Below are 14,409 nucleotides of genomic sequence, written 5' to 3' on the forward strand. Positions count from 1 at the left end.
CCTCAGCCCCTCTCTATCCCACTTTTGGGGCAAAATCGGGGCAGGCAGTGGAAAACGAGGGCACCAAATTTATGGTTTCCACACAGTGTAATTGTGACAAAGAGCACATGTATTAGTTATTTATTGCTGTGTAACAAATTACTCCTAAAGTTTAGCAGCCTAAAGCAACAGCACTTATTATCGTACCTAGTTACTAAGGGTTGGGAATTCAGGAGCAGCTTAGTGGGGTGGTTCTGGCTCAGGGACTCATTCCTTTTTATTTATTTATTTATTTATTTATTTATTTATTTATTTATTTAAAGATTTTATTTATTAATTTGACAGACAGACAGCCAGTTAGAGAGGGAACACAAGCAGGGGGAGTGGGAGAGGAAGAAGCAGGCTCCTAGCAGAGGAGCCCGATGTGGGGCTCGATCCCAGAACGCCGGGATCACGCCCTGAGCTGAAGGCAGACGCTTAACGACTGCGCCACCCAGGCGCTCCAATTCCTTTTTTTTTTTAAAGTGGGCTCCAGCATGGATCTCACGACCCTGAGATCAAGAGTTGGGCGCTTAACCAACTGAGGCACCGAGGTGCCCCTGGCTCAGGGACTCTTGGGAAGTTGCAGTCAAGCTGTCGGCCAAGCTGTAGTCATGTGGATACTTGGCTGGCTCTGGTGAATCTGTTTCCAGGAAGCCTCACTCACATGGCTGGGGACTGGAAGCCTCACTTCCTCACCATGTGGGCCTCTCCACGGGGCTACAGGGTGTCCTCAAGCTATAACACTTGGATTCCTTTCGAGGAAGTAATGAGAGCTAGAGAGAAGCCACAATGTCTGTTATAAGCTATTCTTGGAAGTGACATGACATCACTTCTGCCATATTCTATTGATACAGTATGGGAAGAGATGATGCAAGGATACAAATGCCAGGATGTAGGGATCATTGAGAGCTATCCTGCAGGCTGACTACCATTGCAGGAATGCTCTCTCAAGCTCTAGGATAGACAGCATCCCCGGTGGTAAACTGTGGTTGATATGAAGTCTTGATACAGACCTTCTTACCATCACTGCCTTTGAGAGGGAAGCTAGAAAGATGAGCTCAGAAAGCCATAATGGGGGGCGCCTGGGTGGCACAGCGGTTAAGTGTCTGCCTTCGGCTCAGGGCGTGATCCCGGCGTTGCGGGATCGAGCGCCACATCGGGCTCCTCCCCTGGGAGCCTGCTTCTTCCTCTCCCACTCCCCCTGCTTGTGTTCCCTCTCTCGCTGGCTGTCTCTCTCTCTGTCAAATTAATAAATAAAATAAATTTAAAAATGAATAAAAAGAAAAGAAAAGAAAGCCATAATGGCCCTGGGATTCCTTAGGAGGAATGTCTGTGGTGGTAAGAGTAGATCTGGGTCTGGGCGTTGGTGACCACTGGCGAAAGAAGCTGACACAGATTGCCCTTCTTCTTTCGACTTAGGATTCCTCATTTTCGTGTTTTACTGCTTGATGAAGGAGAGTGTGCGGGAGCAGTGGCGGATACACCTCTGTTGTGGGTGGTTACGACTGGATAACTCTTCCGGTAAGATGGCAGTTTGGGTAAGGTTTTGAATTTTACAGGTTTCGCACAACTGATCTGATTAACTTGCCCCATGACTTGAGTTCACAGAGCATCGGCATCAAAATGGAGGCTGTTTCCATGTCGTGCAAACGATTTGTACTTTCATGCTGGGATGAATGAAGTCAAATGAAGGATGTGACTTGGGCCACATTTTAACTTAGTGAAGCTTCTCTTTTGGCCCGGATTCTTAGATTGCTTGTCCTCACTGTCACCTCAATCTCAACTCAATTAAGAAGAATGTTGATTGAGTGCCCTCCTGTGTTTCAGGCCCTGGGATTGAGTGGGCCTGTAGCCAACAGCAGGTTGAGTGGATGTGGGAAGCAAGGAGAGATAGTGGAGGTGGGGAGAAGCCTAGCTGGATGGAGCGATGGTCCACCCTCTACAGTGGGAGATGTGGTAGACCCCGAGGTTGCCTCTGAGAATATCTCCAGTCCAGGCAAATTGATTTTCTATGTATCAAAGTCTCTTCCATCCAATTCAGACAGCTTCTCTCAGCTTCAATGCAAAGCCCAGTCTGTTTCTTTTAGGGAAGGCAAGTGCTTGAACTTGATGATTTTGTAAGTAGCACAGAGATCTCCTTCCCTTAGGCTGGGCCTGTCAGTAACCCACTGGTCCCTGTGTCAGGCTCTAAGGAAAGCAGGCATCCTTGGTACGTGAATTAGCTCTGCCTTTACACGATATACTATACACGTGACAGTATCGATTCACTTCTCACAACTTCCTAGAGAGGCTGACTCCTTGAGTACCTGGAACAGATGCTCTGTGCATTGGGCTTTATATTTTTAACAGGATTATTGAGGTACGATTTACACATCATGCAATTCGCCCGTGTTAAGTGTAGAATTTGATGCGTTTTATGGTTTTAACTTTTCTGGTGTCATTTCAGATGGGGACAGCAGGTGTGGGCTACATGTTGGGTATAAACAAGAGAGACTGAAGAAAACCTTCCAGGAGAAATTGTTGACACCGTCCCTCAAGTCAACTGCCACGAGTTCTACCCTCAAATCTTTAGGCTCTGGACAATGCACTCTTTCAGAAATCAGCTTCCCAAATGGTGAGAGAAACCTAGGCTGTCTACCCTTACATTCCAGAAATATTGACTCGACGGAGGCCACATGCGTGGCCTTGGGAGATGCTTCCCCCTCACGACTAAAAGCATGTGTGCACGTATATGAGGGCTCATTCCTGGCTGAGAAAGTGCGCATAGAAGCACCTAGTGAACTTAGTACGTGCAAACCTGGTGGGTTATTCGACTAAGGCAGCAGGGAAGAGACTAGAGGTCAAAACAAATTCACGTGTAATTCAAAGCAATGGTCAGAGACTGTGAAAGCCGGAAGGAACCCTAGACAATGTCTCGAGTGATCCCCTCATTTTCCAGATGAGGAACCTTAAGGAGGGAAAGGAAAATGTCTTATGGACACTCACTCACTCTCAGCAGCAGAACTGGGGCCGGAACTCGGGTGTCCTGGCTCGCAGGCTAGCACACATCCCATGCCACCAAGAACACCCACTGAGCTGCACGACACCCTTAGTTGCTCAACTTTCTCTGTACCTACAGGAATTGGAAAGGAATATGTAAGGAAAGGATTGATCTTTTTAGGATTTTATTTATTTACTTAAGAGAGAGAGAGTGAGAGAGAGAGAGACAGAGAGCGAGAGAGAGAGAGCACGAGTAGGGTGAGGGGCAGAGGGAGAGAGAAGCAGGCTCCCCACTGAGCAGGGAGCCCCACGTGGGGCTCGATCCCAGGACCCCGGGGTCATGACCTGAGCCGAAGGCAGACGCCTAACCGACTGAGCCCCCCAGGCATCCCGGGAAAGGATTGATCTAATGGCCTGAAGTGAAGAGAAAGGCAAAGGGAACAAGAACTTAGGAACTCAAGCTGATGTTGTGATGCCCCCGTGTTGTGTACTCGCAGCTGGACAACGGTGCAGTGACTTTTGGTTGCCTTTCTTAAGGACCAAAGTCGATTCAAGTTCACACATACAGAACACCTTTGGCGGCCTGGCTGTAGTCATTCTCACACCTTCTCGGTGCAGGTGGTGGAACTGCCACTTGTATTTTTCATTATGTTGACTCCACACAGCAGTTCTATTTCCAAGGTCTGCGGCCAATCTGGAATCAGCACGGTGGGTAAAAAAAAAAACAAATAAAGGCACCAAGGGGCACCTGGCTGGCTCTGTTGGTAAAGCATGTGACTGACTCTTGATCTCGGGTTCATGAGTTCCAGCCTCATGTTGGGTGTAGAGATGACTTAAAAAATAAAAAATAATAATAAATAAAACCTTTAAAAAAAAATAAAGGCACCGAACTTGTAGTCAGAAGGCTTTGGTTCAATTCCTAGCTCTGTCACTAACTCTGTGACCTTGGGCACATCTCTCCCTACTCGGAGCTACATTCTCTCCACCTCGAGCATGAGGAGGCTAGGGTAGATGGGTAATCTCCAAAGTGCCTGCCAGCTTCTGGACTGTGTGGGGCAACACTGTTTCCCAGTTTGGGCTGGTTGACTAGTGTACAGTCTCAGTCTCCTTCTCTGAATTGGAAAGTTGGCACATATGGAAAGACTCTACACCCACAGGTGTCCATTACTCTGGCCAGCTAACTTGCAGAGATGTTCTCATGCTTATATGGAGGCACAGGGGAGCCACAGCATATACTAGAGGGCAGGAGTTGTGGAAGCTGCTTAGTAAATAATAGTTGAGGCTGATAGGGAGATAGCATTTTTGCAAAAGGGTTCATTAATATTGGCTCTCCTGCTGTCCCTGGGGGATATTGTTTCATTAGCAAATATATAGCTCGAATATATGTGTCTTTCTTCAGGGGGAAGGTAGTCCCCCGCCCCTGTGCCTAGGATTTTAGGATTGTTTTTAATAGCATGCCCAGGATTTTAATGTTGTTGTACCAAGCAATAGATCAGGACAGCCAAGGGGCCTGAGTTGTGACCGTGACTCAGCTGGTGAGACAGGTAGTCTAGCCTCTTGGGCCACAGGTGCCAAATCTCCAATCTGGATGTTGCCATCGGACAGTCCGAGCCAGCAGCCTAATCTCCATTAGCACAGAGTGAAGTCGTACCTTCCGTACCACTGGGCACTCTCAGGCTTGAGAAACAGCAAAGACTTCCGAGCAAGAATATCAGAGTCACAGGCACTATGGATATGTGTGTGTTACCCGTTTGTGTTGTCTCTTCCTGAAGACCTCCAAGGTTCGTCCGTGAATATCCTCCCCTAGGTTAAGGTTACCATGAGTAACACAGCCTATTACTCACAGGGCAGGAAGAACATAAGCAGTGTAATTGTCCGAACGGTGCCGTCGGGCTGCATGAATTTACCCTGGATCAGTATGAACTATCCAAGGAAAGCCCCACACACAACCGTTACTTCCTTTCTAATTCCTCTATTCACTCCTTCGTTCGGTAAAAAAATGTCTGCTGCTTCTACTCTCCGCGAAGTCCCCAGTGCCACGGCTGAAAATGTTCTTTTTTTCTTTAACGCAGGTGACTTTGATGAAGATCCCTACTGTTTCTCTCCCTTGAGTTGTGAAGTTGAGCCTAATTATGTGGGAAGAATATTACCTGTGGAAGTCAAAATGAATTCCACTCACAAAGATTTCTGGAATAATTCCCAGCAGAGACACCCACCTCCCCCCAGCCCCAGATTAGGGAAAATGTTGAGTTTGTGAAGCCATCTGCTGTGACTTTGTATTCTAAATATTATTTTGGAAGGAGCCGAATGAAATAGCATTTAGTGGATATTAAAGTCAGAATAAGTCTCCTATTCATTGTTATAGCTGTTTCTTTCTTCTTCTAGGTAAGATTTGAGCCTATAGTTAATTATAGTATGTTAGTGGACACATGTCTACAGCACTGGAGATTTTGTTTCAAAAACTCGTAAGTGTCCCATCCTGAAAGAAAAGAATCAAGATCAGGGTCCTTAACTGCGCTGGGAATGAAGTCATGTCAGATGGCCGAAGTTTTCAGATACCCAGTTGGCTTGACACCCACAGGGGAAGTAGGGAGAGTCACAAGGTCATACCTCTTGGGAAAAAATACCCTGTTGGCCTGTCATGACAAAGCATCTGAAATCCTCATTATTCAAGTCACTCTTTGATTGAATCCCCTTGTTGACATGTAAACATGTTTTGTGAAGAGGACGGCTCATCAATCCAGAGGCACCAGTGAACTCCTCAGCAGGGATGGATTTCTCAGCCAAGACAGCCCCCGAGGAGACAGCGAGAGCAGGGTGCTGAGGAATGTAACAGAGCAGGAGCTGTTTGAGGCTCTCTCTAGGGAGGAAAGGACAAGCCAGGGTGAGCGGGACAGGGCCAGGATAGAGGTAAAAAGGAGTCACCCAGAGGCAATGGCGTGAGTGCTGAGGATAATTCTGCCTGCTTTTTGCTCTGTGGCTAAGCGCGATGTGTGGGCTTCTTAATCCTCCCCCAAATATTGCTTCTGAGCCTTCCCAGCCATACAGGTTGCTCACATTTGGCCTTGGGTGGCAAGGAGTAAAGAGATGAACACTCTGGAAGGATACACAAGCAACTGGTATCAGTGGTTGCCTTGAGGAAGGGGAACAGGGTGTCTGGGAAGAAGGGAGACGGACTTTTCGCCCTATACCTCTTGATGGCTTTTGAATGTTGTACCTGAGACAATATATTGCTCTTTAGGCGATAAATGGGGAATTGGACCTTTGCAATGAGAAAGAAAGATAAACTCCTGGGTTTCAATACCATAAATCAAGTCCCCCATCATCCTTGGGAATGCGTCTGGTATAGTGGGCTATGGAGACAGCAGAGCTGGCTTCAAATCCCAGCTTTGTCACTTCTTAGAGTTGAGACCCAGGGAAATAACAGTAATAGTCCATTTGTTATAGAGTTCAGGTGAGACTTACACGAAGTCTACACATTTTCTAGTGCAGTGAAACCCAGTACATCTTAACCCCTTTCTCTTTATAACCCATGCCCGCTTGCCTCTCGCCTCCCCATGACCCACCGACCACATTTGCCCCATTAAAGTTACCACCTTGGATCCCATAAGCAAGAGTTAATGCTGACTACTAAATGGGCCAGACCACTGGTGCCAGTCACTGGGATGAAGCTCCTGGATTCCCCTTCACCCCCTCTACCATCTGAGGTAATATAAAAAAACGTAGGCAGGCCCTTAAACCCCTGGATACCTGCCTCGGAGTCAATCCCTTTGCCTATGAAATATTGCTCTTGAGGTAGTCCCACAATCATCTTTCTCCATAGTTCTGTATGTGTACTTTTTGGCGGGGGGTTATTTATTTATTTGACAGAGAGAGAGACAGCCAGCGAGAGAGGGAACACAAGCAGGGGGAGTGGGAGAGGAAGAAGCAGGCTCCCAGCAGAGCCTGGAGCCCAATGGGGGAACTCGATCCCAAGACCCTGAGATCACGCCCTGAGCCGAAGGCAGACGCTTAACCACTGAGCCACCCAGGCGCCCCTGTACGTGTACTTTTTCTGTAGGGTAAGGCAAGTGTGTGAGTGTGCGTGCGTGCATGTGTGAGAGGACTGACACAGAATGAGCAAGTTGTGTCTTGAATGTCGGAAAATGTCTTAGAACTAACAATATTGTCACCTTCCTTCAAAAAACAAATTTAGGGACAGGATTTGGGTATCATTAGCAAATCTACAAATATATACATTCTGCAAATGCTTTGACTTGGGGGATCATTTTGGCTGTGAAAATGCCCATGACTATTCTGCTCCTGCTGGAGTGATGAATGTACAGCTGTCTCTAATGACCTGACATGCTGTCAGGAACAGAAACATTTTATAGAAAAGTTCATGACTCCTGTCATGACTCCTCCTACTAATTAGTAAAACATGGTTTTCCACAAATTAGACAACAATTTGAAATTTTAGGGAAAACACTGATTAAACGTCTTTCAGACATCCTTTGGTTTGCTCTTTCTGGGCTCCCAAAATGGCTGACACTTGTGTGAAGGCAGGCCCACATGATAATGTAAAAGAGACCCTAGAACCTTTGTGCTGCTTTCAGTCAACAATCCACCCCCAAGTATTCGTTGAGTCGTGACACGGACAGAAAGATTCAGATGTATCATCTGTAGGTCACTACCTCCGACAGCTTACCATCCACTTGAGGGGACCAGATACACACACAAGAATAGTCAGTGATCGAGGCAGCGAGGATATGGTGGAAGAGTAATGCTTCCCAAGCAGTACATGAGGCGGTTTTTAGTCAAGCTGAAGGTTTGGAAGGGGGCAGCTTCCGTATAGCAGGGTTTCATCTCTCAATACTACAGGCAAATGTTCTGTGTGAAGTACAAGTCAAAAAATTTACAAAGCCCCTTTGGAGCTTCAGAGCATGGGCGCTGCCATGTCTTAGACACCCTGCAGGCAAGCTTGAAAACACTGAGCAGTGCTACACTTTATCTGGACCAAGTTTGAGGAATCTCCTGCCTACTACCTGAATCTTTATTTGTTTTGTCAGAAGTCCCAAAGGTGATGGTGACTATCTGTGATGGTCCGCCTCCCCTGAACCCAGAAGCAGGGGAAGGTTGGTAAGATGAGGGGTAAGGAATGTAAGAGGAGGTAAGGCTCATGTCTTTGACAACTCAGGCCTATTGTTAATTGATGTCTTTCTGGTCCTGACTAACCCTCAAGCATTTAGGGGACATCATGAGTCTGAAGCAATGGAGAAAGGACCTAGTTATACTTCTGTTGATTAGACAAAACAAATGAGATGGGTTAAATTCATTCTTATGATGTCTGGCACCTCATAGGCCCTCCATACACATTCATCATACGCATGGATGAGCGAATGGTCTACAATACAGAGTATACAAAAGCAATGACCGACTTCCTTATCCAGGGTTTCTTACCTTGGTGCTAAGTAAACCTATGTTACCCACTCATATGTGAGCCTCACAAGGGCAGAACTCTTGTCTGTCTTGATTGCTGTGCGGTCAGTGCCTGACGGTGTTTCAGTTGAGACTCTTTGGTACCTAGGGACTGAAACAAAATGTCTTTAAATTGACAATATTGTCAGTTCTGGTTACCCAAGGGAAAGGGAATTGGTGAAATGGGCTTGGGGACCTCAAATAATTTATGGGAAGATTGAAGAATAAGGCTTGAAAAAAAGAAGTCTACAGATCAGGAACCACGGGGGGTAGCTTCCAAGCCAGGAAACGTCTTGTAAGGGCATCAATCCTGGGGAAAATAAAGAGTAATTTCTTCTATCCTTGTGTTGTCAGCTTAAGATTCAGAGTCTCATGAGACTGCTTCTGATCAGCTGAGCTTAAATTTTGTGCTGTACTAAGCAGTCAGATGAGGGATATGGCAGAAGAGACCTTCAGGGAGCCTTCTGGTTTTCACAGTGGTAGGACAAGAGCTTGGATTTACCATCCCACCAAGAACACCCACGGCGGGGGAGAAGTCATTCCACACAAAGAAATGAGGGTGCTGTTAAGAGTGGACAAGTAGTTGGGGGAAATCCCACATTTGCTCACTATGCACAGTATGGGACAGAATGTATTTTGGTTGAATGAATTGCTCCTTCAGTAACATAATCCTTCAATGAGGGTGCAACAATGCTTGGAAGAGGAGTCCCCCCCCCATGCCTCATTCATGTATTCACTTGTTTTTTAGAGGCTAGGGTATATCAGGACATGTTGAAAAAGCCGAAGAGTTCGAAATAACCATCCCAGAATGATGGAGAAGAGTGCTGTTATAAATGGTGATTTTTAAGGGATCTTGGGTACACAGGTTGACCTCAGTCTGAGGAAAATCGATATATGAAAACAAGCTTGGCTGTCTATGGTGTTGCCATATCTCTCCAGAAGACTTCACAACTCATTACATTCTTGGGGCGCCTGGGTGGCTCAGTCTGTGAAGCGTCTGCCTTTGGCTCAGGTCCTGATCCCAGGGTCTTGGGATCGAACCCCGCATCGGGCTCTCTGCTCAGCAGGGAGTCTGCTTCTCTCTCTCCCTCTCCCCACCCCCTGTCAAATAAATAAATGCAGGGTAGAAACAAAGTGAGGTTCATAGAAAAGGGGGAGGCATATGGCACTCAGGGCCCTGCCTGAGTGGAGGACTTAGTGTGAGTATAAAAAAAAAAAGAACCAGAAAACATGAGTAAGTGGTAACTTCAAATATTGAAAAAAATTCATCTCATCTAAATATATAAGAAAACTACAGATGTTTCCTTAACATATGCAGTCTTATGCAAATGATTATGTAAATTAAACAAAAAGTTGGAACTGGCAAATTCCCAAGTTTCCAAGATTTTCTTATGTTAACCTAGTATTCATCATAGAAATAAGGTTGAGGATTTTTGCTTACATCCCATAGCACGTAGACGTGGGAGGAGGCAAGACTGAAGGATATGTTATATTAACAGGGTAAAGGCACTCGTATTGGGACATGCTGGGTAGATGGCTAGATGGATGGATGAACGGATAGATGGAAAGGTGGATGGATAGATAGATAGATAGATAGAGAGAGAGAGATAGATGATAGATGATAGATAGATAGATAGATGATAGTTTTTCCCTTCAAAATGTTAGCCAGCTCATCCATCATGCTTGGCTGTGGGCAGCAATGGGGCTAGAAGTGGAAATGAATCTGACTTGCAGTGAATTTTGATGAAGGCCTAGCTCATGCAAGAAAGATTTAAAAAAAAAAAAATCCCCAGCCCACAAATTTCCAGAAGAATGGAAAACGTTCGAGGCAGTTACAGGGGAAGATTGAAGACCAGTGCAACAGGCTCCATCCAATCTTCAGACGCTGGCCCTTTTGGGTAGAGATGGAGGGGGATACTTTGTGGTGGGTCGGATTCCCCAGTCCGCATCACCTGGGTCTTTCATGGACCAAAGAATGAGGTTGTGAAGACTGACAGCAGGCTGGCTCAGACCCTAGCTGTCTTCTATGCAGGAAATACTCTTCCTAAGTCCTCTCCCCACGCTTTATTGACCACAGATGGTAGTGAAATAGACATACGCTTCTGCACCTTGACTTTTTTGTCTTGTTTTTGTTGCGTCACATTGAACAATTCATCAGGACACAAAAGAGCTGCTTTTTTCTAACGGCTGTATTGTACTCCATGGTATGGCTATACCATCATTTTTAAGCAGATCCCCTAATGATGGTTTCCACACTTCCGCTCTTTCAAATAAAGACTGCAATACATAGCCTTGTACCTGTAGAAAAAACTAGAAATCACGTTGTGGACCTGAGGTTGGGGGAATATTTCCTAGTATCGGGGCCAGTAGCTCTGTAGCTAAGGAGAGGTAGGAGAGGACCCGTCTCTGCCTCCTTTTGACCTGAGTCCAGAAATGAGAGCAAGTAAAGGTTTGAGGAAGGTCTGACGTTCTTTTTACCCGTAATCTAACTAAGTACAGCACGCTGGGCATTACAGACACTTCCTCTGTGCCCAGTTCGATGCATGGACGATAGAACAGTGAATAAGCCAGAGCTCTATCATATAACGAACCGGGACCATCCTTGGGGTAATAAAACATCCACCCCTGTAACAACTGGTCCACAATAACATATGTTAACTCTTCAAATTGTGTGATAGTGACCTTTAGCCCCTTAATTATGAATCTAATCCCACGAATCTTATTGAGCACCCCCTCTGATTGAGGTACCAAACAAGACAGACACAGCTCCTACAATCGTCTGGGAAGACGGAAGGGGAAGCGTGCAATCCCAGCCCAGCATGTGCTACTCTCATCCACTATGAGTGGGGGTTCCAATTTGCGCAGCTGGTGAGAGGACAAACGGGCATAGCCTCTTTGGGAAATCTGTTTTGTAGCTTCTAATAAAAAGTTAAGCATACTCTGTGACCCAGCCATTTCACTCCTAGAAAAATGCAAACATATGTCCGCAAAAAGACTGGCACACAAAGGTTCGCAGCCACTTTATTCGTAAGAGCCAAGAGAGTGCAAACAACTGAAATTACTCACCGACAGGTGAATGGACAGACAGACTGTGGGCTGCTTGTACAATGGAATACTGTGTAACAGTAACAAAAGAATGAACTCTGGATACGCGTAACCACATGGATACTTATAAACAATATGTCGAGTCACAGAAGCCAGACACAAAAGGGTACATAGTGCATGATTTTATTTATAAAGGCAAAAACAACTGATGATTCTAGAAATCAGAATAGGGGTGATCTCTGGGGGAGGGGTACGTGCCGGGAAGGTGTAGATCTTGGTCTAGATGGTGGTTACACAGATATCTATAGCTGTAAGAGTTCATCCCGTTGCACACTTGAAATAGTGCACCTCATGCATTTACTGTGTGTATGCTGGGTCTCAGTTGAAAAGCGGAAGGAAAAAGCCACACACTTTTTTGGAAGGCACGTTTGCAGTATCTGTCCAAATGCGTACGTACATATACTTACCCCAGGAATCCCATTTCCAACATTCTATTTTTTTTTTAAAGATTTTATTTATTTATTTGACAGAGAGAGAGACAGCCAGCAAGAGAGGGAACACAAGCAGGGGGAGTGGGAGAGGAAGAAGCAGGCTCATAGCGGAGGAGCCCGATGTGGGACTCAATCCCAGAACACCGGGATCATGCCCTGAGCTGAAGGCAGACGCTTAACCGCTGTGCCACCCAGGCGCCCCCCCATTTCCAACATTCTATCCAGCTCAGGAATACAAAGATTTACGGACAAAGGGGTTTTTTTTTTTTCAGTTTTATTTCTTTTTCTGTATGTTCACCTTTTTATTTTTTAATTGAATATAATGAACATACAATGTTATATGAGTTTCAGGTGTACAGCATAGTGATTTAACAATTCTACATATTATATTATTCAGCGCTCATCACTATAAGTGTGCTCCCCGTCTGTCCTTATGCAACGTTATTACAATAATATTGACTGTGTTTCCTCTGCTCTACTTTTCATCTCTGTGACTTATTTATTCTATAACTGGAAGTTTGTATCTCTTAATCCCCTTTATAAATTTTTGTCCATGGGCAAGGTTATTTACTGAAACCCTGGAATAGTGAAAACTGGGAATAAACTGAAGTTCAGCGATATCATAATAGGTAAAGAAACATGGCCTATACATAATATGGGATGATATGCAGCTGATAAAAAGAGCACGTTAGGGGCGCCTGGGTGGCACAGCGGTTAAGTGTCTGCCTTCGGCTCAGGGCGTGATCCCAGCGTTATGGGATCGAGCCCCACATCAGGCTCCTCCGCTATGAGCCTGCTTCTTCCTCTCCCACTCCCCCTGCTTGTGTTCCCTCTCTCGCTGGCTGCCTCTCTCTCTGTCGAATAAATAAATAAAATCTTTAAAAAAAAAGAGTAAGTTATATCAATATGATTAAAACTGTAAAGATATCCACAATATATTTTTATGCTAAAAAGCGAGTTGCCGAATGGTACATATAATATAGTAAAGTACGTGTACCTACAGAACTGTGTGTGTGAATGCTACCCTCCTTGTCAATAGTGGCTTACTTCTGGGGAGAGTGACTGGTGGGGTCTTTCAGCTTTTAGCTGATGATGCCATTCACCCACTAAGATAATAATAGTGGAGGTGATCGAAGGGATTGGTGAGAAAGATGCTAAATTCAGTCTTGGACGTCTGGTTTTGAGATGCAGACGTCTGGAAGGGAGGTGATGTGTGGGTCTGGAGCAGAGGAGAGCAATTAGGGATGGAGATTGAGATGCGGGGATACAGGTGGCAATCCGAGCCACTGTAGGACTGAACGAGATTACAAAGGGATAGTATGTCGAAGGATAAGGGGAACAAAGGGGCCCAGAAATGAGGAACATCAAGGAACAGACAGAAGTGCATCAGCCTGCAAAGGATACCCTGAAGGAACGGCGAGAGAGTTGGGAAGGAGATCAGAGCTATGAGGTGTCACGCAAGCCAAGGAGAGAGAAGGTCATGAGGGACAAACCACTCGGTGGTGACAAATGCTGGTGCGAATGGACATACGCTAAGGAGAGAGACATGTGTTCTGGATTTAATGACAAGAGAGCTTTGGCGAGATCCAGGAGGTTGCGTGCGAATGGGGGCAAATGCAGCTCTTTCGATAAATGCAGTTGCTAAGTTGCAGGAGTCAATGGTGGAGATGATGGTCACTGGAAGGGACTGAGGTTGAGAGAGAAATTTTTTTACATAATTTTTTAAGATTTTATTTTTAAGTCATCTCTACACCCAACGTGGGGCTCGAACTCACAACCCCGAGATCAAGAGTTGGAAGCTCTCCTGACTGAGCCAGCCAGGGGCCCTGAGAGAGATTTTTAAAATGTAGTCTTAAAATCAGAAAGACTTGACATGGTGATGGGAAGTAGCTAGTAGAAGTGTAGAGACCCAAATGTTGAGGGGGACAAGGTGTAATTTAGCCACTAGAGCAAGGAGGGAGGGGATGGGATCCACAGGAAGGAAGGAGAGGGTGGGTGTCGACGTAAGCAAATGGATAGAGCTGGTAAAAGGAATTCAAGGGCGCTCTCATCTGATAGCTACTATTTTCTCCACAAAGTAGGAGGTGATAGAACCTGCTGAGAGTGTGGGGAGAAGTGACAAGATGGAAGAGCAGGAGGAAGCGCCGAGGAGGGAAACAGAAGAATGGGAGGCCTCCTTAAAGCTTCACTTGCTGTGAAAGACCATGGTCTGTGTCATTTGGGGGGATTATGAGAGGCCATCTCCTGGGAGGAAGGGTAGAGGTAGAGGGGTCTACACGACGGCAAAATCTCTGACCAGCTGGATCAATGGATTCAAACCCCTAGTCGATTCCGTGAAGAACACCTATTCCCATAGCTACTCCCGCATCGCAAGAGCCCCAATTCAGCTTATTGCCCTAGCTGACGCATTTGGATG

The 14,409-nt window shown here is 45.8% G+C and overlaps 1 protein-coding gene across 1 annotated transcript in view; it reads left to right on the forward strand.

The window, feature by feature from the left end:
* ADGRG4 (adhesion G protein-coupled receptor G4) overlaps positions 1 to 5,344 on the forward strand; it is an 84,356-nt gene extending 79,012 nt beyond the window's left edge. The window contains exons 20-22 of the mRNA XM_040628109.1: positions 1,441 to 1,542; positions 2,468 to 2,635; positions 5,073 to 5,344. Coding sequence (XP_040484043.1) covers positions 1,441 to 1,542; positions 2,468 to 2,635; positions 5,073 to 5,257 — 455 coding nt within the window. The 3' untranslated portion in view covers positions 5,258 to 5,344. The remainder of the gene's footprint in view (positions 1 to 1,440; positions 1,543 to 2,467; positions 2,636 to 5,072) is intronic.
* Positions 5,345 to 14,409: the final 9,065 nt, after the last annotated feature.

This window comes from Ursus maritimus (assembly GCF_017311325.1).
Source record: "Ursus maritimus isolate PB19 chromosome X unlocalized genomic scaffold, ASM1731132v1 scaffold_X1, whole genome shotgun sequence".
Taxonomy (NCBI): Eukaryota; Metazoa; Chordata; class Mammalia; order Carnivora; family Ursidae; genus Ursus; species Ursus maritimus.